The 22,569-nt window shown below is 40.4% G+C and overlaps 1 protein-coding gene across 1 annotated transcript in view; it reads right to left on the reverse strand.

Annotated features, from left to right (window-relative positions):
* RAB3C (RAB3C, member RAS oncogene family) overlaps window positions 1–17,273 on the reverse strand; it is a 120,358-nt gene extending 103,085 nt beyond the window's left edge. Inside the window, exons 1-2 of the mRNA XM_069879796.1 lie at window positions 17,149–17,273; window positions 9,934–10,161 (exon numbers count right to left, since the gene is read on the reverse strand). Coding sequence (XP_069735897.1) covers window positions 9,934–10,161; window positions 17,149–17,172 — 252 coding nt within the window. The 5' untranslated portion in view covers window positions 17,173–17,273. The remainder of the gene's footprint in view (window positions 1–9,933; window positions 10,162–17,148) is intronic.
* Between the last annotated feature and the right edge of the window lie 5,296 nt (window positions 17,274–22,569).

Raw genomic sequence — 22,569 nt, forward strand, 5'->3', positions numbered from 1 at the left:
TTCAGAAGAGTGCATGTGCCATTTGTAAGCCCAACTCCACCTATTTTCTAAGGCAATTCATGAATGCCTATCTTTTATCCAGATAATCAGTGCATACTCTGTTGATTTGTTACAGGTTTCTTTTAACAGCACATTAGTGTCATGTCAATGACAAGCTAACCTACCCATTTTCCCTGTCCAAACAGTTTCTCAGTGGAGAATTGTGCAGTTTGTAAAAAATAAAGTATATTTATTTTTAAAAAATTACTTCATCAAAAACCTAAACACTAGTCTTGCCTTTGTTTTCTGGAGTAAAATAAGCCACATTTTTTTGTTTCCGTCTATTTCCTTTATTTTCCCCCCTCATTACAATAGGGTTTTACTGCAACTGTCTTCAGTTTGAGTTCCTTTTTCCATATGAAGTATCTCCAGTGCATTAGACAACAGAACAGACCCATTTCCTCTGGTCCCATTCAAGAGCTGTATTAATTATTTTTCATTGGATGTTTGGTAGGAATACTTTCTCATACACTCAGGTTGTGGCTTCCTTCAGTGGTTGCTAACTGAATAACTTCCAGTTTATAAAATAATTTCTTATTGTTGTTCCCAAAGTGTCCAATTTAGTAGTGTTAAATTAAATGCCATTTCTATTACTTGACACTTGAAAGTAACCATTTCTTTTTCTGTATGATATACTGATCTTCTCCACTGTTAACATTATCTAACTTCCCATCATTAACAAGTTTTATTAGCATATACCTACTATGTATTAAGCTAACTAACTACCTGAGTCCTAAAACTTCTCAACAATACATTCTAAGTCTGATATCTTCTTTCAAGACAGCTGGTCATTACTTCCTTGGCCAACCTTCTTTTCATTACTTTTCATTCAGTGACTCGGCTGCTGGATGAGGGAAAGGCTGTGGATGTGGTCTTCCTGGACTTCAGTAAAGCCTTTGACACAGTTTCTCACAGCATTCTGCTTCGGAAACTGTCAGCCTCTGGCCTGGAGAGGCAAACGTTCTCCTGGGTGGAAAACTGGTTGGATGGCCGGGCCCAGAGAGTGGTGGGAAATGGTGTGAAATCCAGCTGGAGGCCAGTGACAAGTGGGGTTCCCCAGGGCTCAGTGCTGGGTCCAGCCCTGTTCAATGTCTTTATCAATGACCTGGATGAAGACATTGAGTGCACCCTTAGCAAGTTTGCAGATGACACTAAGCTGGGTGGAAGTGTTGATTTGCTGGAGGGTAGGGAGGCTCCAAAGGGATCTGAACAGGCTGGACCGCTGGGCAGAGTCCAATGGTATGAGGTTCAACAAGGCCAAATGCTGGGTCCTGCATTTGGGGCACAACAACCCTGTGCAGTGCTACAGACTAGGAGAAGGCTGGCTAGAAAGCTGCCAGGAGGAGAGGGACCTGGGGGTGTTGGTTGACAGTGACTGAACATGAGCCAGCAGTGTGCCCAGGTGGCCAAGAAGGCCAATGGCATCTTGGCTTGGATCAGAAACGGTGTGACCAGCAGGTCCAGGGAGGTTATTCTCCCTCTGTACTCGGCACTGGTGAGACCGCTCCTCGAATCCTGTGTTCAGTTCTGGGCCCCTCACCACAAGAAGGATGTTGAGGCTCTGGAGCGAGTCCAGAGAAGAGCAACAAAGCTGGTGAGGGGGCTGGAGAAGAAGTCTTACGAGGAGCGGCTGAGAGAGCTGGGGTTGTTTAGCCTGGAGAAGAGGAGGCTGAGGGGAGACCTCATTGCTCTCTATAACTACCTGAAAGGAGGTTGTAGAGAGGAGGGTGCTGGCCTCTTCTCCCAAGTGATGGGGGACAGGACAAGAGGAAATGGCCTCAAGCTCCGCCAGGGGAGATTTAGGCTGGACATTAGGAAAAAATTCTTCACAGAAAGGGTCATTGGGCACTGGAACAGGCTGCCCAGGGCAGTGGTTGATTCACCTTCCCTGGAGGTGTTTAAGGCACGGGTGGATGAGGTGCTGAGGGGCATGGCTTAGTGTTTGATAGGAATGGTTGGACTTGATGATCCGGTGGGTCTCTTCCAACCTGGTTATTCTATGACTCTATGATTCTATGATACTAAACTAGTCCTTCTCCAGCAGATTTCCTTGATTCCTTTTCTTCATACAGTTAAAGGATCTTGCATCTACATTCAGCCAACTGGGATGCTTCCATTCTTCACTCTGGTACTGCTAGTTCACAGTCAGCATAGGCAAAGCCGTTTCATGTTGTGATCATCTCCACTAAAATCTGGCAACCCTATTCACAAACACATTTCTCCAAAGAAATGACAGTTGAAGTACTGCACTTATTACTGCTAAGAATTCTTGTATGATGACTAGAATTTGCATATCCTTTGGAGAGGAAGTCAGAAATAAGCAGTCCCAGAAGATTTCAGGACACTGCATAAAATATAAGTTCTAATTATAGGTGAATCTAGAATTATAAAGTATTACGCTTTCAGGCTTTTTTTTTTAGCTCAGTTATTCTATAATGATTTGTTAAGCTGAATAAATATAGGACTTGCTAGCCAGTGTGACAGACCAAACCACCTAGAAAGGAAAATCAGAAACTCCTGTGAGAGGTTACTTCATATTCCTTCCTGCAGGGTTGGATTTATTTCCAAACAAAGTGGACCAAAGTCAGTATGATCCAATCAATATTGGGCAAAAATGTCCACCAAGTATCATTCTCGCTGTCAGAACAGAACAGCTGATTTCCTGTGACAAACCTAAATTCCTTTTTCTTCTTATAAATACACTTAAATAATAACCTGATGGGCAGAAAAGTAAGAACTCTCTATATCTAGGTGCCATGGTAATTTTACAACTCGTTTAGTTAGCTAAATTAAACCATTGACAAATTCCATCTGAGTTGTGGACTGAATTCATTGAGGTAGAATTCTCTTTATTTCTCAAACTGCAACTAATGAACAATTAAAGTCATAACAGGTAAAAACTGTGGAAAGAGTTTGTTTGTGAGCAGTGAGTAAAAAAACCAACCTCGGTTAAATCAGAAAATACCTAGATGATTACAGAAGAACAATAGACTTATTCAGAAGAAATTGAAGGAGATTAGCCTTCAAATATACTGAAAAGAAAGAAAAGTGGAGAAAGCTGCCTCTTTACTAGAAAAAAATGCAGCCAATATCCTACCTGATTTTGATTAGCTGACCAAGAAATAACAATCTAGGTGCAGAGATAAATCCCCTAGGGATGCTGTTTTGCTCAACGTCATCATCTCACATGTAAAAGCTGGGTGCACTGTCCATAATGTGTTAGCTATGACAAACACTATCCTGACATGACACAGAGCCCCTTGTGGCTCTAGGTTCTTACAAAATGCACTTAAGTGTTACTTCCAGATCATAATGCAAATTGGGCAGTGTTAAACAAAAATGAGTTGCTTTTGTGTGACCCCCATTCCCCCTCAGTCACTTGTGCCCCTCTCAACCTAGTGTAATTTCAGAATGACTCCAAGCTGTTCTGATACAGCACAGAGAAACAGCCTGCACTGAGCAGCAGGAGAAGGCAAAAGTGAGCTTTAAATATTGTTTCTACACTCCCCTTTTCATAGTTTTTAAATTATGGCTCCCTTCCAAGGCTCTGGTCCTCCAATTTCAAAGCAACAACTGCACAGCAAGAGTGCAATATTTTGCTCTAATCTACAACATGAAACTTATTAAAATGCAGTGAAGAGCCTGTACGGGCTTTTCTTTTTTAGCTTTGTAGATTTACTACAGCTATACATATGCTTTAAACATGCCACTAAAATTTTTCATAGGACCTGGAAGAACAGCTGATTTCACTTTAGAGAATGCTGTCAACATTAATTTCATTTTAGAAATAGACTTATTCTTGCTTCTTAAAATGATAGCTTAGGAAGTATAAATTGCACCTCATAAAGTATACTGTCAGATTTCTCTAGATTTTACTGAGCCTGAATAATTAACATAGCTTACTTGTTTTTCAACATTAGCCCAAGTTTACTGTTCTTGCTTCAGACCCTTATCACAGCAAAATCATTTCATTCCCTTTTTCCTTCCCACCCTGATTCCTCACTTCAAACACTACCTGCAATCTATTCAGGTACGCATGTATGAAAATTTTTTCCATCTTCTCTTTCTCATAATGAATTTTTTTTAAGGAGTCTACATAGCATCAATATGATGCTTGCACACATGTAAGTGCTGGTCTGTGGCATTTCACCCACTTGTATATGCTTCTGTTATGTGGGAAAAGTTGGTGCCTTGCAGATCATGATGTGGAAGACAAAGGCAGCTTTAAAAATGCTATACCAGACTGGCTGGTCACCGATTAGGGGAAGATGCAATTACTTTAGGTCTGGCAGGATGATGATTTGTTGGACTAAACAACAGCAGGATGCATTTCCCAGGAGTCCAATGAAGAAAACTGCTGAAGATACACTATAGAATATTGTTCTAGCAAGTGTCTTAAAAAAGCTCAGGTTCCCTTAAAGAATCTCCATGGAAATTTCCATTTAAATATAGAGCTAAGCCTTATTTAGAATTTTAATTATGCTAAATGCCACCTTCTCTTTCCAATTAATCTTTGCCTTTGAATACAGATATATCATTTTACCGATAACAGGAGTCTTTGTCAAAGAATATGTCAAGTCTAGGTATGATATATATAGTGCTAAGCTGGTCACAGGGACCTGATTTCTATGCTGCAAGAAAAGCTATATAGCAAAATTGTTGAGGCAGGCAATGCAAAGTTTTGTAAAGCACAGAACCTTCTTAAACATTAAAATCTTTGACCTAATATTACATTAGACTTTCACAAAACCATTGGAATATTCAGAAAAATAGTGGAAATTAATGCTATTTGCAGTTGTAGGATTGACATTTCCCTCAAGTTTCCTCTTCAAACTACCTGAGGCTAGGACTTTGCAACTATTTTGATGTGCATGAGTGTGAAAACACTGGATCTCGTCACAGGGTTCTCCATCCAGGGTGCTGAAGTGAGAGGCACTATACGTTTTTTGAGTTAGGTGTAGAGCCCATGTTTGAAACACTCAAGATTTTTATAGACATAAAATAATAATATCGTATCAATATTTGAATAGCCAGTGCTACTTTTTTTTAAAAAAGCATATATATTTAAAAATTACCAGTCTCACGAAGTGTACAGCATGTGCTCTTTGTACTGAAGTCCACCTGAACAGAGTATGCCTTTTACATTGCCAAGATCTTTGGCACTGAAGACTGTGCCCTGGTTCTATACAAGAAATATGTCATGTCATTTTTTAAGATATGTATTGTTTATAACAGATGCATCTATATTTTACACTCAGAATAGGTCCCAAGGTAGCTTCTCTTGCGAAAAGTATTATAGATTTCAGTTTTGTGTTTTCCAGTAAAGGACTGCAGTATCATAACTTGTTACCATTTTGGCAGTGTGATTTGCAAAGAAATAATACATGCCATCCCATGTATCATCTGTAACTGTTTCTGAATTTTTACACCGTTTATGGTGTATCATTTCCCACTGAGAAACTGCATTCAAACTTCAAATAGCAGAACACATATATTATCTTTTCAGTCTCTGCTTATATTTCCTTCTGCTCTGTTGCCTTTAAACTTTAAGCTATATAAACTACATTTACATTTACATTTACATTTACGTTATGTATATATTATATTGATTATATATAAACTACTAGCATCTACTAAAGGTTAGAGAAAAAGTGTGCTGTCTGGTCTGCTTTTTAAGTAAGCAGTTTTCTTTTCCCTGATAAACATCTACATCAGCTATCTCCACTTCCCACCTGTTCATTCCCACTTGGCTAGTAAACTATTCAATTCTTTGTTTCTTGGTGACTTGCTTAAAACAATGGAGACCTGAGCTGAATTGGATCCACAGGCACAACTCTAATCTAAGCAAGAAAAGCAGGTACAAGAAATAGAATAAAGAGCAGCTACAAGAAATAGAATAAAGAATAAACAGGGTAAGGTAAAGAGTGCACTAAGAATCCCTGAATTAAGGAAAATATACAACTTCTGGAAGTAATTAAGATCCCTTAGCTATACAAAGATCTAAAACTCCTGATATTTCTGTGACTGAGATCTGAACATGTTAGTCCTGCCTGTATGTACTATAATACTCTGTTTCCCTTGGCTGTGCAAATCTTTAATACCTGTTGTCAAACACTGCAGGTACTACAAAAAATACTGGAGAAAAAAACAATTATGGAAAAATAATGATGAAGGAATGTCAGTATTTCTATGAAATACAATCCAAATATAAGTGGAAGAGCTCTCTATGAAGCTGTAAAAAGCATCGCATGAAATAATGTGGCAGTATCAGGATCCTACTCTAAAGCTTTCAGGTAAATACTATTCATGGCTCTTCAAATATATGTATGGAATAGAAATAAGCAAAGGAGAGGAAAGGGAATATTTTAAGCTAACAATATCCAACCACAACTGAGATAACATTCACTTTTTGGAGGACAGCTTAAACCAAAACAAATGCTCCTCAGAATTTCATCTTGTTTATACTAACAGGGGAAGTCCAGAAAGAATTTGTGTTCTGGCCACCAGAATTACATTCCTCAAGAACCATCTTTTCCCAGGAATGGTTCCTTTAGAGCCTCCTGACAGAACAATATTTGTGAACACATTGCATTGCTTATCAGCACAGACAGGTCAACTTAACCCAAAACAGGGTGGAACTGCTGCCCTTTCAGGCCTTCGATATAACAGAAAACTAAGTTGTGACAGAGAGCATTTCTAAGCTATGGAATTTGTCTGTACTGTGAAACTGCCAGCATGTTTTCTGGCACAGTTTTGATGCAAGCTTGCTAGCACTTTGCCAAACAGTCCTTGGCAAGGTTCAGGACTCAGCACAGGACAGGGACTTCTGCAAAATCTGGATGTGTTCATCCTCTCTCAGAGACTGTAAGAGTTTAAACTTACGGGTAAAAGCCATTTCATCCCAGCTGGACTCAGTGCCAAAGGACAGTCTTGGTATGTTTAATTTACTAGTACAGATGGATCCAGAGAAATCCCAAATCCCTGCAATTTTCAGCCTTTTATATTGCTATCTTCAAATCACTTGTTTCCTTATATATTACTGGATATACAATTGATTTTCATGCAAAGATGAGGAAATTTCATTTTCAATATTAGATTTATGATCCTCACCTAAAAAGGCTGTGTATTCAAAGTAGCAGATACACACTATCACTATACTATTTCAGTATTAGTGCTCCCAGCAGACTCTTTCTGATCATATGAAAAAGTTGTAACAGTAAGTACTAGCAAAAGCCTCATCCTCCCTGACTTGAATAATGAAAGAAGACCATTTAATTCAGAGCCTTTGAATCCAAGAATAAGAGCCTATACTGACTTTCAAACAAACTTGCACCCTTCACTGGTAATGATATGAGAATCTTATTTTGAAGAAATCAGTATTTCAATCTCCAACATGCTTCAAGAGGAACACAAAGTATCATGCTGAAAGTGTCATTAAATAGCAAGTTTAAATATCTACTGAAGAAGAACATGTACCAAATTGTAACAGCACATGTTGGATTAACTGTGTCTGTAGCTAGGGAGTTTTAGTGGCTTAGCAGCATTACTACTTACACATTTCTGCATCCTCCTGCCAGGAAAGGACAGCAGATCAGTGTTATTGCATATATTGCTTCAGTGCAGTACATGGCAAAATAATTCAGTTCTAATGTTGTCATTCAGAACATATTTTAAAGTTGCACTTCCAGTTTCTCCTGACTATTCAAATTTGTGAGATTTTTCAGAAAGGTTTTTTCATACTGGCTGAATATAATTTATCACAATGTCACCAAATACTTTGCCAGTGATTTTGAAGGAAGTGTTAAAACCTAAAGCACACCCATCATAATTCATTCAGTGTTATATTTTATCTAACATAAATGGCCTTTCATAAATGCAGTTTGAAACGGAAACGGGTATTTCAGGAGTACTATTCATTTTAGAAAGTCATTTGCATAATCAAAAGCAATAAAAAGCATAGCATAGCATAGCATAGCATAGCATAGCATAGCATAGCATAGCATAGCAACAGAAATGAAACAGATGTTCCGTATGCAGATACTGCATATTAAAAAGATACGGTAGTTGATATAGCTTACTAGATGGGGTAATAGTGCACTATTTTAGATTTTGTGCACTAGAACACCTTTGTCAGATACTCAATTGGTTATTTAAGGTCTCCTAGGTGCAACAGTCAACAGATTTACTAGCAAGCGTAACTGCAACAAAATGCTCCAATGCAGAATACTCCATCTAAGAAGTGCAAACAGCAACAGTGAGCTGTTTTGAGTCAATATGGCAACAAAAAGACCTTTTAAGAACTGGCATTAAAATTCTACTGAAACAAACAAACAAACAAATCAATACCTAACAAAGATGAAGCACTGGCTGGGGTAAAAAGCTTTAGCATGAAAGTAAGACCTGAAGTCCTGTCTCTAACTCTTTGTCTTGCTAGGTGACTTAGGAAGGTCTCTTCCATGGTCTGAGGCTCTGTTTTCTCTTCCCTACAGGACACGGAACTTACTGTTTGTTTCACTTATTTCAACTGCAAGTGTTTTCAGGCAAGGACTGTCAGAGTCCATTAGGACTCTGCATGTTACTGCCATGCTAAGAACAACCAAACGTCTGTTTTGCTGGCAAGTTTTTTCCAGCTGGCAAGAATACAGCTGCTACATCCTCTCTATGCCATCAGCAGCCCTGAACACACTTAGATTAATGGCCTACTTTGAGCCAAGCACATATTTGTAGTCTGCTCTGGAGAGGCATTATAAGAAATACAATGGTGTCAACCTAATCACATTAACACAACATTGTAAACTAACATAGCTGCTATTGTTAGGAGGGACATGGACAATAAAACCTATTGTAGAGGATACATGGTGATTAAAAGAAGAACTATGTAAAGACTATAATTTTAACACAATTTTACTGCTCCATTATGAAAAATAATAAGGTAATGTCAATGTGAATTGCCACATGATGGCCAACGTTTTAGTATTACAATGAAACCAGCAAGTTGTTGCAGTGAAAGCATTCACATGACATTCAGTTCCCTAGTATACTGTCACACTCACAATGAATCAAGAATCCAAGCTTAGAAAGTAGTGAAGTTGAGAGGAAAAGAATCAGTGTTCCAGTTCTAGAGGGCCTAGAATAACTAATGATTTGAGATATCAAGGACTGAAGCATACCTAGAAAGACACTAGTGAGAAACAGCCTGGAAAACTCTGGGAAATACATCTTTGTGCAACATTACAACGATTTATCTGCTGTTCAAAACACATTAGATGAACTGGTCATATTTGATTCAATGTTTCCTGAGATTTAATGGCTTCCCATCATTAACTAAATTTTTAGTACTTGTATTCATGCACGAAAAAAAAGAAAATCTTAGTTAATAATGCTGTTAAGAGTATCTCACAAAGGAAACGTTGCTCAAAATCTTCAAACACCCAAGGAAGATGGCAAAGACCTGTTCTGCATCCACTGTCATAGCTCCTACATGATTTTATAACTTCTGTGTGAAGAAAGCAGATACTAACTGGTATTCCGAGGTACATTTTAATAGTATGTATCAGTTTGAATAGCCTACATATTGCACAGTTGTTCATACCTCGCTGCACAGATATCAATATGTGTCAAACTGTGTTATTTCTTCAAGGAACTGAATTCACAATATATGCTCTGCCATACTTCATTACCTTAAAAGTACCGTCAACACTCCATTATTCAAGACAGAAAAATGAACAGGAAATAAGTTAATGTTTTTTAATTACTATCCCACATGTACATAAACACATATGCAAAAATATATATAAAGTTTATGACATCCTATGCAAACCTATAGTAGCTTAAATGCTACTTATCAAACTGCTACAGCTTGCTTAGTTCATAGAATTATTATTTTTGGCTTACCCAAATCTGTAGTTTAATTCTTTTTTCATTTTTGAAAACCGTTTTTACTTTGAAATCGATCCCAACTGTGCTTACAAAGGCAGATGTAAAGGAATCATCAGCATATCGGAACAAAAAGGAGGTTTTCCCAACACTGCTGTTGCCAATAATGAGCAGTTTGAACATGTAATCAAAGTTCTGGTCAGATGTATCTTTCTGGCCATATCTGGAATCTTGAGCAGATGCCATCTGTAATTTGAAATAAAAAGAAATAGTTTATTGTCTCTTGTATCATATAAAACTGGAAACATTTAGATTTTATTGGAGTCTTTGATATTGTATATGAATGAACTCAAGATGTTCACAGACGTTAATTTTTTTTTATGAGTCTTGTACCCATGATAATAGCTCCAGTTGCAAAAGAGGATGTAAATAACATGGTACAGATAAAAAAAAATCCAGGAACGTTCTTGAATAGATCATTGAAAAGATCTACCTTCAGAAGTTGCGATTAATTAAAAAAATAGCACCAAAAAGCAGTCTCAGGACATACCCTAGACGACACAGGACAGAGTCAGAGTCCACTGAGAAATCTATGTTCAAGACAATGATCAGAATACCTTCAGTTAGGAGGTCTCAGATGCCTGCTCCTTGTCAAAACCAGGAGAAGCTATGTCCTTAGCTTGAATGTCGTTCAGAGATAAAAATAAAAGAAGGCTTTGTATGCTTCCCTGCCTACAGGAAATCCTTAAATATGGATTATTTGTGGGCATAGGTGAGTTTAATTATTAAGCATATTTTTCTATATCAGTCCCAGTTACTTTTAAGGTCCCATGTTCATCTGTTTCTTGAATCCCAAAAGAACAGGTTAAAACAGGGCAGGGTCATCTGACAAAGTATGCATTTACCTGCCAACTTCATGGTAAAAGCAAAACACTTGTCTATGTTACTCTTTATGGCCTTGCAGGACCTCATTTTTCAACAGAATTAATTTGAACAGCTTTCACACTTAAGCAGAGCAGCATACCATGACCTCCCTAGCCTGCACATCACTTTATGTTTCACTTATATATGCATCCAACTCTGGATGCCTATGCAGGATGAATTGCCCCTGGAAAATATGATGCCAAAGGCAAGAAAAGCTGGGATTGAAAATACAGAGGTTCATTCCTTTCTGCCTTTCGCAAATACATTGTATTCTTTTAAAAACTGTAATAACAGGCATGTCTTAAAGGAAAAGACTGATAGTAAGCCCAGGAAAATGCCTTGTTTCTATCTACAGTAATTATAAATAGACATGGATTAGCTAATTTATAATTGTTTCAAAGAGCAACACTTCCTTTCTTTACACAGAAATGTATAGAAATATACATTTCCATTGCTTTCTAAAAAGAAACTGATATCAGTCATTATTTTACTAAAAAGACAGAGTTCCTCACACATAGAGCTTTTTGTGAGGCAATCTTTTTGCTTTCTGTAAAATATAATCAGTCAAACATAATCAATGGATATTGAAACAATGGAGTACAACAGGAAAATTCAATATTTGTAACTCACCAGACTGTATGTAGGATGCACAGCAAGTGTCTTTAATGGAAATTTCAGCATCACAGTAGTCAAAATGTTACCAAGAGCGTTACCTTCTATATAAGAACACTATGACGATATAACCTATGTCATGAAGAAATGAACGACTTTCTAGTTAAAATTCCTGACCAATAATCTAGAGATTGGATTCCTAGTGCATCACAGGTATCCTGTGACTTTTTTTTTTTTACTATATCCTAGGCAAGTGGCTTAACCTTCCTCACTTCTGGTGTTCTCTTAACAAATATATCAGTATCCACAGATGCAGACCAGCCAGTTCTTACAAATCTTTATAATCTAATTTTTAACTGACCAATTAATAAGACTTAACAGAGTTCAGTGGACAATGCACCAGACACTTATTTGGAATTTATGGACTGCCAGCCATACGCAGAGCACAGCTTGCAAACCAATGTACTTGGCAGCAGCAGGAGAAGCTTATCTGCTTCAAGGTATTATGAGGTTAGATTCAAGAATATGTGTAAGCATATCATAACCCAGCCTGGAAGGTGTAGTTAAAAATGCAAATTTTTATTATAAGTGGCATGAAATGACAAGTTGGAGAATAGAGGGTAGACACAGTGAGGTGAAAGTCTATATTTTAAAGAAGCTCTGCTTGATTCATATCAGCAGAGGTAGCATGAATGTGGCCACAGTGCTGGCAGCTGCCCAGGACAGCAGAATGCAAGGTGCAGTAAAACACTTCTCTGGCAAGGTTCTAGCACACAGATTCTGGTGAATCTACTTGTAGTAAGCTAGGGCATTATTCCTGGTTTGTCTTTCTTAAACTTAAGTTTACCTTCTCCGTGAAAAAGGTAGCTTAAGAAATGTATTTCCAATTCCTACTCTAGGCAGTACAGCAAAATCTCGTTCTCCAAATAGGGGCAAAACCAGAGAAAAGGTCCTAAGTAGGTTAATCCTAACAGAGAATGTCAAAAAGCCACCAAATTAGTACAGCTCTGAAAAGAAAAAATACAAGCTGCTTCAGACCAGGTAATCTAGTAGAAATAAATTTGTATTTACTGGGGTACAGGAAAAGGAATGAAGACAAGATGGTTCCAGCCCTCTGCTTTGTGCCCTGTTCAGCGCACTCAGGGTTATTAAACTAGCACAGACTGTGCAGTGTTACAGTTTCCAGAGTAGCTACATCAGACCAAGACACTAAGTAAAATTACTAATGCCACTGTCTAAAGCACTGGTGAAATGCCCTTAATAATGATTCTGGTCAAGCACTTTTATGAAAACTGAGTGTTAAGAAGATTAAGAGCAAAACATGTGCTTGTTTTTCTAGATAGCGATCCAGCAAGAACGTCAGGGAATGAGAACTGTTTGGGCTGATGTATACTGGAGCAGACCACTGGACATGAAGAACTGAACATAAACTCCAGCCTTGGCTGCCTTTGAGCTGGAGGTTAGAAAATAACTACCAGTAAGGGAACAATCTTCAACAATACACTTCCAAAAAGGGGTAGTGACAGAAAGAGGACTACTGACTCTGAATGCAGCTTGATCAGTTAACAAAAAAGTGCCTGCAACTTGCTCTGTGGACTCTGTGGCTTAGCAGGCTCTTCTACTCCAGTGCTTCTAATTTGAACTAAGACTGACATACCTAAGAACATTGCTGACTGATAAGGGATGAACTGCCATGCCAACTCCTTTGTTTAATAGGTTTGATTTGCCTTTTTATCATCATAATTTTATAATAACCTCTTAAATATCTGGAAGCAGCCTTTTTGCTTGCTATCGCCATTCTCTATAGCATTTGGATGTGTCTGTCATAAACATATTTTGCCTGGGTATAACCACTGCCAGTGACAACCAGACTCAAAAAGCTAAGAAGAAAATGTTCTCATTCATTTCCCTGGCAATGCAGATTATTTACAAATTCTTCCCACTTCCCAGTTTCCCTTCACCTCTATGGCCTCAGTCACCTTTGAAATGATCTGATGCCCTGAGAAGTGAAAGAGAGGATCTCTAGAGATTTAGCATTTTCTGCAAACTGCCGCCATTAGTGTCCATATGCTCTGATAAACACTAAGAACAGGTTACCCGAAGTACATTCCTTGCTTCTTTGTTTTGGCAAAGCAAAAGTATGTTGAAAATTTGCTTGCTACTGTTAAATAAGGAGTGAAAATTGAAGCAAGTTAATCAGTATATGAATTGCTGAGAATTTCCCATTGAATCCTCGTATTTGGAATTACTACAAAAGACTTGGAAGAAACTGCTTAATTACACCAATACTTCAACTAATTCCAACCACTTCTTAAAGGAACATGCAGAATCCATGCAGACTTCTGTGTTTCAGAGTTCACTGCTTTTGACTTCTAAAACAAAGCCCCCTCCATGGCCATAACCACTATTAAGACTTAAATCTGTTATTTGAAAACACGGCCCGAAAAATTAAAAGTAGTCACAAACTCTGACCCAGATCCAATTACATACAGCAGATGATAACAGCAAATTTTTACACTGGGTAACTCCTCTAGAGGAACCATTTCGGATGCCTTTCTGGTTGTTTGGCCATTCTTGTCTACAGAAAAATTGAGTGAACTTGAGATTGAAACAAAGATTTCACAAATAGAGAAAGACAGTGACACAGCACAGGCCCTTTTTCTCATCTTGCTTAAATATTTAAACTTTTTTGTTTTCTTTTTTATTACTGCTTGATGGAAAAAAAATGCTTATGCATTTCTTTGGGTAGTTTTTGTCAGGATCAAAAGACATACACTTGACCATTCTTTCTGTTGCTCTACAATTCAGAGATGAAATACGATGAGAGCAGCTCTGTAACAGACTGCTCCATAAATTTGCTGTGTGCAAAGCAGCAACTACATTTGATTCATGTAATAGGAAATCAGATAGCTAAAACAGATAAATCAAGCAATTAGTTCAGCTGGTCTAAACTGCATTTGAACAATAACCAACCTTACTAGCCTCATGTTGGAAAATGAAAGGACTCTTAAGTAGAATCCACAAAAGAATACTCTTTTACTGCAATATTTTATAATATTTGAGTATTCGGGCAATAATGTAAGTAAAAGACAGAAAAAAAAAGTATTGAGAAACTACAAGTGAAAAACAAACCTCATTTGCCAGACTGCACTTTCACGTCTTGGAAAAATGCAGATGCTTGTGATTATAATTTTGGATGAGATCAACTTAAAAATAGATGCCGCTTGACCATCTCACCAGCCTTGAAAAAGCAGCATTTGTGGAGGTTTTTATAGCTCTCTGTTATCTCTTTTCTATACTAAGGCTGTGATTTCTGCTCTCTTTTATTCAATTATATTTAACAATAATTCTGTTTGTAATGATAATCATATAAAAAACCCAAGAAGCTCTTCTCTGATATGTATCAAGTACATTTTATTTATATACACATTTACATATGAACTTTCCTTTCTGCTTTAATGTTGTCCTACCATTTTGTTTCTACAAATATCTAATAACCTTGGTGAATTCAGCATGCATCCAAAATGTCAAATGCAATAGTGACCAATCTGTACTTGTCACTTTTTACTAGCGAAATTTGCTTTTAAGGAAATGCTTTTCAGAGGCAACACATACTAAATATAACTTGAAGATCTCAATAACTATGTGTAAATAAATTCCAAATATCACAAAAACATTTCCAACACATGCATGGAGCATGCAGAACTGGGCATTTTAAAAGGCATCCTAACTATGTCTGTTCTCCAACCAGAAAACTGAAAGACATTCTTACTGAAGACTGGCTTATTTCTAGTGCACCTCTTTGGTTGAAAGGTTTCAGCATGTCACATCTGCGCAATTGCTCTGCAAAAGATTTATGAGATTATCAGTTTCTGTCAAAAGTCAAACAAACCCAACTCTCTTTCAATGTAACTTAAGATTTCAGATTTCTTTTTGACCATGCATATTGAAAAGGATGCAGACCAGGCTGAAATTCTACTAATGTTAGAGTAGATATCCAGCACAAAAAACATTAGCTAACAGAATTGCAGTTCATAACTTGAATTGCAGACTGCAAAAGTGCTCTTTGCATTGCATAAAAAAAGCAGGATTGATTGTTACCAATCCACTGCTAATATGACCAATGTTCTGTTAAGAAGCAGTCGTGTATTTGAATGTATAGCCTGGGGTCCTCAGAGTTCCTGGATGAGATTATGAAATAGGTTTTAATTAATAACTGAAGTGCAGTTCACCAGTGTAAACTGGTTTGAACCAACTGCCTAGGAACTGCTAAAAAGTCTGCATAACCTGTACCTGTATAGCATTTGGTCCTCCAGTGCTCAGGGGCAGGGACGCTATATTTTTCCACATACAAAAACTGCTGAAAAGATGCCATTCCTTCTAGCCATGAGCTGTTCCTCCCTGGTGCAGATGGATAAATACTCCTTACATAAATAGGTGGAGATACCATACCAACATCCTGCACATCCAGGTAAGACCCTCGTTAGATGTCATCATCTAACAACTTACATCCGTTCCCTCCCAGGGGAGCCACCACCAGTGCTCCAAGGGCAGTAACTATAGAAGACTGTTCAGGTCACCCTGATGTGACCTGAAACCTACCTGCAGTCAGGGTGGCGGCCACCACAAGGCCATGCTGCCCCACCTCCCATTCTGGCTGCCCCTCAGTCTGGGAAGGCATGCTGCTTGGGGAAGGGGGTCCCCACTCATGCCCTGTGCACCAAGACCCCCTGTCAGGAACCCCTCTCACCAGGACACAACCCACCCCGGGCCCCTCACACACACAGAGGTCACCTTTACACACCCTGGGACACCTTCACATCTGCCAGGTCACTCACACACACAGAGCTCCCTGTCGCACACACTCTTGACCCCTCAGATCTCTCAGGTCACCTCAAACACACCCATGTCACCTCACAAACATGCCAGACCCCCTCACACACACACACCAGGTCCTTCAAACACCTTGGCCCCCCTCACACATCCCTCAGGTCCTTCACATACATGCAACCCCCTCAAGTTCCCAGAAGCTCTCGCATACCCTCCTGTCACCGCACACACACCCTGAGCCCCATCTCGCACCCTGGGCCCATTACCAATCCCAGGTTACCTCACACCCCCCAGGTCCCTCAAACACCCTGGCCCCCTTCACACATCCCCCAAGCCTCTCTCACACCGTGGACCCCTGAAACACACCTGGGTTTCCTCACACCACCTGTGCCCCTCACACCCCTCAGCAACATTGCCCTTCATACACCCAGACCTCCCCCCCAACACAGACCATCTTTAGACACCCCAGGACCCCTTCACATCCCCCAGGTCACACTCACACATACACGCTGGCCCCTTCACACAGACCAGGCCCCTCGTACACTTAGGTCCCCTTCGCACCCCTTGGGTCTTTCAAACACCCCGTGCCCCTCACACACGCCAGACCCCTCACACATACACAATCCCCCTCGCCCCTCACACACACAAACACACCGTGCCCCTCACACGCCCACAGACACACGCACACACACACACACCGTGCCCCTCACACCCCCCTCAAAGACCGCCCCCAGTGGCAGCCCCGGCCTCGAGCGGCAGAGCCCGGCAGAGCCCAGCGCAGCCCGGCCCGGCCCGGCAGCCCCGCCACGCCGCTGCCAAGCGGAGCAGCTCCCGCTCCGCTGTCTGGGCTCCGGCCCAAGGACCGACCTGCACGGGCGCTTCGTGCCTCATGGCCGAGCGCGGCCCCCGCTTCTCGCTGCGCCGCCGCTTGCTCGCTCTCGCCCGCACCCGCCGCCGCCCGCCCGGCTCTGCCGACAAACCCGCGTCGCGATCAGCACCGGAGCTGTCCCCGCCCCGCCCCCGGCCCCGCCCCTCGCTCCCGCGCACCCTCGGGAGCTGTAGTTCTCCTCTCCCGACTCCCCCGTTCTCGCCCGCGCTAGGTTTGGGGGGAAAAGGACTACAACTCCCGGCGTGCTCTGCGCCGAGCCCGGCACGCTGCTTGCTCTCCGCGGGGCTGCGCGGCGTGGTTCGCTTGCGCTGGAACGGAAAGCGGCGGCGGAGATGGCGGCGGGGTCCGGGACGATTGGGCTGGCGGCGGGGGGTGTCGCTTGGCAGAGCGCAGCAGGCGGACACCGGTACCCTGGCGTGGTACCCGCGCCTCCGCCCCTCCTGCCTCGCGTCGGGTTCCCCGCAGCCGGCCCCGGGGCTGCTGGTTAATGCCCGTCTGTTGTGCGGTAACGGCCGCGACCCGTGCCGTGACTTCTTCTCACCATATGCCATTACCATAGAATCATAGAATCACCCGGTTGGAAAAGACCCACCGGGTCATCGAGTCCAACCATTCCTATCAAACACTAAACCATGCACCTCAGCACCTTGTCCACTCATCCCTTAAACCCCTGCAGGGAGGGTGAATCAACCACCTCCCTGGGCAGCCTGTTCCAGTGCCCAATGACCCTTTCCATAATTTTTTTTTCCTAATGTCCAGGCTGAACCTCCCCTGGCAGAGCTTGAGGCCATTCCCTCTTGTCCTGTCCCCTGTCACTAGGGAGAAGAGGCCAGCACCCTCCTCTCTACAACCTCCTTTCAGGTAGTTGTAGAGAGCAATGAGGTCTCCCCTCAGCCTCCTCCAGGCTAAACAACCCCAGCTCTCTCAGTTGTTCCTCATAAGGCCTGTTCTCCAGCCCCCTCACCAGCTTTGTTGCTCTTCTCTGGACTCGCTCCAGAGCCTCAACATCCTTCTTGTGGTGAGGGGCCCAGAACTGAGCACAGGATTCGAGGAGCAGTCTCACCAGTGCCGAGTACAGAGGGAGGATAACCTCCCTGGACCTGCTGGTCACGCCGTTTCTGATCCAAGCCAAGATGCCATTGGCCTTCTTGGCCACCTGGGCACACTGCTGGCTCATGTTCAGTCGCTGTCAACCAACACCACCAGGTCTCTCTCCTCCTGGCAGCTTTCCAGCCAGACTTCTCCTAGTCTGTAGCTCTGCACAGGGTTGTTGTGCCCCAAGAGCAGGACCCGGCACTTGGCCTCGTTAAACCTCATCCCATTGGTCTCATTGTCCTTCTTCCCTCGCTTGGGTTTCCTCCAGCCTTGGACAGATGGCAGCAGGCACCAGGCCGTGCTGCTGCATGGTGTCCACAGCCCCACATGGACAAGGCAGGTGGCGTCTGGACAGTGGCACTCGGTTTTAGTGGCACTGTTGAGGTCGTCATGAGGGAATGACAGTGAAACGTGTAAAAAAACACCGCATGTTCTGTGTGTGTCCCCAGTGCTTGTTTTTTTTGTAAGAATCATGGAGTTGTTAAGTTTGCAAAACACCTCTAAGGTCATCAAGTCCAACCATCATCCCAGCACCACCATGCCTGATAAAATATACCCAAAGAGATATGTCCACATGTGTTTACATGTGCTTTGGACACCTCCAGGGAAGATGACTCCACTGGTTCCCTGGGCAGCCATTCCAGTGCTTCACCAAGATGTTGTAAACACCTTCCTTGGCACTTTTTCCATGATCCTGTCCCTTAATGCAGTGTTCATACTTATGTGGGGCCCAAGTATACAGGTTCATAGAGGGTAAGAAAACGTATAAACAGTGTTGTAATCAGATTTAAGATTTTACATGTTCTCCTTTATTGAAAGGATGAAGATGCACTGTAGGTGTGAGCAGCTGAGATGACTAACTCTGGAGACATCTGCCTGAGATTTGAGAGCTGGATGTTGTCCACCTAGAGGGGAAAGAGCACACAAAGGCAGCTGTGGTGTCCAAGGCAGCATGAAAACAGTAGTCTACCCTGTGGACTACTCAGTTCTACATATGTGGTACATATGCATCATGTAAAGCATATCACATCTATAGGAGCTATGACTTAGACAAATTGTATAATTGAGACAAGAATATGGATTAGCATGTATGTCAGAAGTAATTTCATTCTAGCTCTGCAGGTTTTTCATTTCATTTACAGCTATTTAAACCCACAGCACTATAGCATGAAAACAGAAATTAAGCAGAGGGTTTTTTTCAAAGACGTGATGTATGCCATCATGCATTATTGCAGCTGATCCATTTCTGCATGAAATACTGGATGTTGCTCTTTCTGCCAAAGTGGGCATGTAGCCATCATGAACTTGCTAAATATTTTAGACTGTTTGTATGTTTGCATGCATGTATTAGTATGCTAAGAGTTGATTATTTTGGTTTTCTATGCATATGCTTTGTTCTTGCTGTTGCTTTCAGGTGAATGAGTAACAATCCATTTCTTTCTGAAAACAGCACATTATATTTTAAATCCTAGCTAAACAGATCTTTGAAACAGTGGATTAAAATATTTGGAGATGTTTTTGATTATAGAATTTAGAACACAAATACTCTGGATTTATTATTCTAGTATACTTTTAAATGAGATTTACTGCAGGTACTGTATTAGGAATTACAAGACTTAAAAGACACTGGATTCCCAAGCTTATCCCAAGGCAGAGATCCTGCATATCTTGGCATTGATCTTAGCCTTGAAGTCGCTAAGCAATCTCTCACCTAAAACGTTGATACAGAGAACTATCAGGAGAACACAAACCAAGGTTACTTTTTAGATTGTTCTACGCCCTAAGCATTGAACCATCTTTTTATTTCTCTGAGATGAAATTTTAAAGTAAACGTCTCTGCATAAACAATTTTCTGTTTCTTTGTTTACTTTTTAAAAGGCAAAAGCCCACAAGAAGTAGCACTGAGATTTTGCTTTGCGTGTTGGTTTAAGAGATGATACTGTTTTTTTCTTAATTCCTCAGGTTTTATTATTTTTCTTCTGGCAGTAACTTGGTCTGTTTCTTTCTGTCTTCTTCAGAAGCTTTGGAAGATGGTATGACAAAGAAATGGACCAGAATTAAATATATTTTGCTAGATAGAACTTAAGTTTTGCACCCCAAGCATCCTATTCGAGTGACATGCTGTGACAATTCTTCTGAATATGCTTGTATGCAGAGCACAGTTTTCATGGGGCAGGAAATTCTGTTGATTTGTAATCACTGGCTGACAGTATGTTAATATTTTTGGAATATGCTATGTTTAGAGCTCTCTTTTTTATCTAATTACCATGAAATAGCTATTTTCACCGGGTGCTAACATACAAGGGACTCTGTTTAGTAAAATATCCAATTTTTTTAACCAGGCATAGAATCACAGCAGAAGCAATCATAAACATCAGTTCAGGTTTTCAGTGACTATGTTGATTATACTACCTCATTTTCATTTGCTAACACTCACAAGAGTGTTTTTTTGTTTATACCAAAACTCTGTCATTGAAAGCACAGAACAGGTTAGTTATTATTTACTAATTTGTACTGAAAAAAAGAGGAAAATTTTGATTTTCCTTAGACAATGGCAAATAATCATTGAAATGACATATGTCATCACAAAAATTAACCTAGAATGAGCATACTTTCAATGAGATACCTAGTGCAGTCAATCTGGCTTATCTAGTTGTAGAACAGTGTGATTTTAGAACATTTTTCAATCTTTGTAACACAGTTTTGGTTTTTCCCAAAACACTGATTTTAAAGTACACAGAAGGTAACGGATAACTTTCAGTGCTGGGAACTAAGTATAAGAAATGTGATATTAGCAAAGGCACCATGAGACAGCTAGTTTCTGTGCAAGTGAGATTTTTTGGATGAGTGAATTCTGGAATGATGGACACATTAACAAAGCTGTTGCTCACTAGAGCCTTACATAAGTAAAAAGAATATAAATGCAATGTCACCTTTATTTCACAAGTTCAATGCATGCATTTTCAACAAATATTTTATGTGCTTTCCAAGTGTAGGCAATGCTTTAAAATTAACAAATAAGATTCAGAAGTTGAAGAAACCTTAGTTAAGAGGGTTAATAACAAGGCAAAGAGAGTTAACTAACGATCATTGTTCCTCTACTGTAATTTTTAGAATACTAATACTTTCAGGTTTTGATTTAAGAAAATAAAGCTTTGTGCTAGGTACAAAATGCCAGCCATTTTGAAATATTAATACATCTTGACAATGTTTTCTCTCATGTTCTCTTCCTTAATGTCAAATAGCTTTCTTTCTTTCCCTAACCTTTTAGAGCACAGTATTTCTTTTACTTCTGCATTCCACTTGGACTAATCCTATGACTGGACTTTGGATGCAGTGAAAACTAAAAAAAGAGAGTCACGGGTCTTTTACTAAGCTGTAAAGGTCGTTCACCCTGACTCAACCTGTCATATTTGCAAGTCTGGTTTATGCTTGCAAAATATAAATGTTGAAGTCTGCGTTCTTAGACTTTTCTTTAAAAAAAAAAAGAGATCTTTCTATTTGACTAGATAAACAGGTGATGTAGGGAGCAAGAAAATGTTGATAAAGATCTTGGGAATATGTCTTTCCAATGACTGTTCTAAGCATTATTTCTTCAAGAAGTATGGATAAATTAACAAATTACAGTTCTTCAATTAAAACATAAATTCTGTTGATAGTAGTTGTGGTATTGAAACAAGACAAGATCTCTCCCAGTCACAAATCAAAGTTATACACCCATTGAAAAAATATCTGGGGGAACTTCGCATCAGGCTAGAAGACAGATAAACTACATAGAATCTTGTAATGGGATAAACCGTGGAAATTGTTATCTCTACAGCAGATTAAGATGTCTCACTGCAATATAGATGCATGGGTTTGTGACCTTGACAGATTCTGCACGTCCTTAAAATCCCGACAGTTGAGACTCACATGTCAGGCCGCATGACAGCATGTTGCTGATGCATGGACTGGAGATGCCACAGTGGGGAGTGAAAGACAAGTAAATGGTTCCTGTTGGTGATGTTCGATTGATTGTTTTTTTCTTTCAATTCTCAGAATAGAAGATACTGACGATCTTTTCTCTGTTAAGCTTTGCAACCACTAAAATAGTAATACAAAGCTGAAATGCAGCTTGTTATTTTGTGTATAAGGGACCAGTGTAAATCACTACAATTCTGATGATGATGGAAACAAGGATTGGGGTAATCTGTCTTTGCACTGTTGTTGCCATGGCTACTAGGTCACAGCACCGGATACACCATCACATTCCCTGCGAGCTCATATTCTATATGCAATCATTTCTTGAGAAATAGAAAAGGGAA

Source organism: Phaenicophaeus curvirostris, chromosome Z, assembly GCF_032191515.1.
Source record: "Phaenicophaeus curvirostris isolate KB17595 chromosome Z, BPBGC_Pcur_1.0, whole genome shotgun sequence".
NCBI classification, from domain to species: domain Eukaryota; kingdom Metazoa; phylum Chordata; class Aves; order Cuculiformes; family Cuculidae; genus Phaenicophaeus; species Phaenicophaeus curvirostris.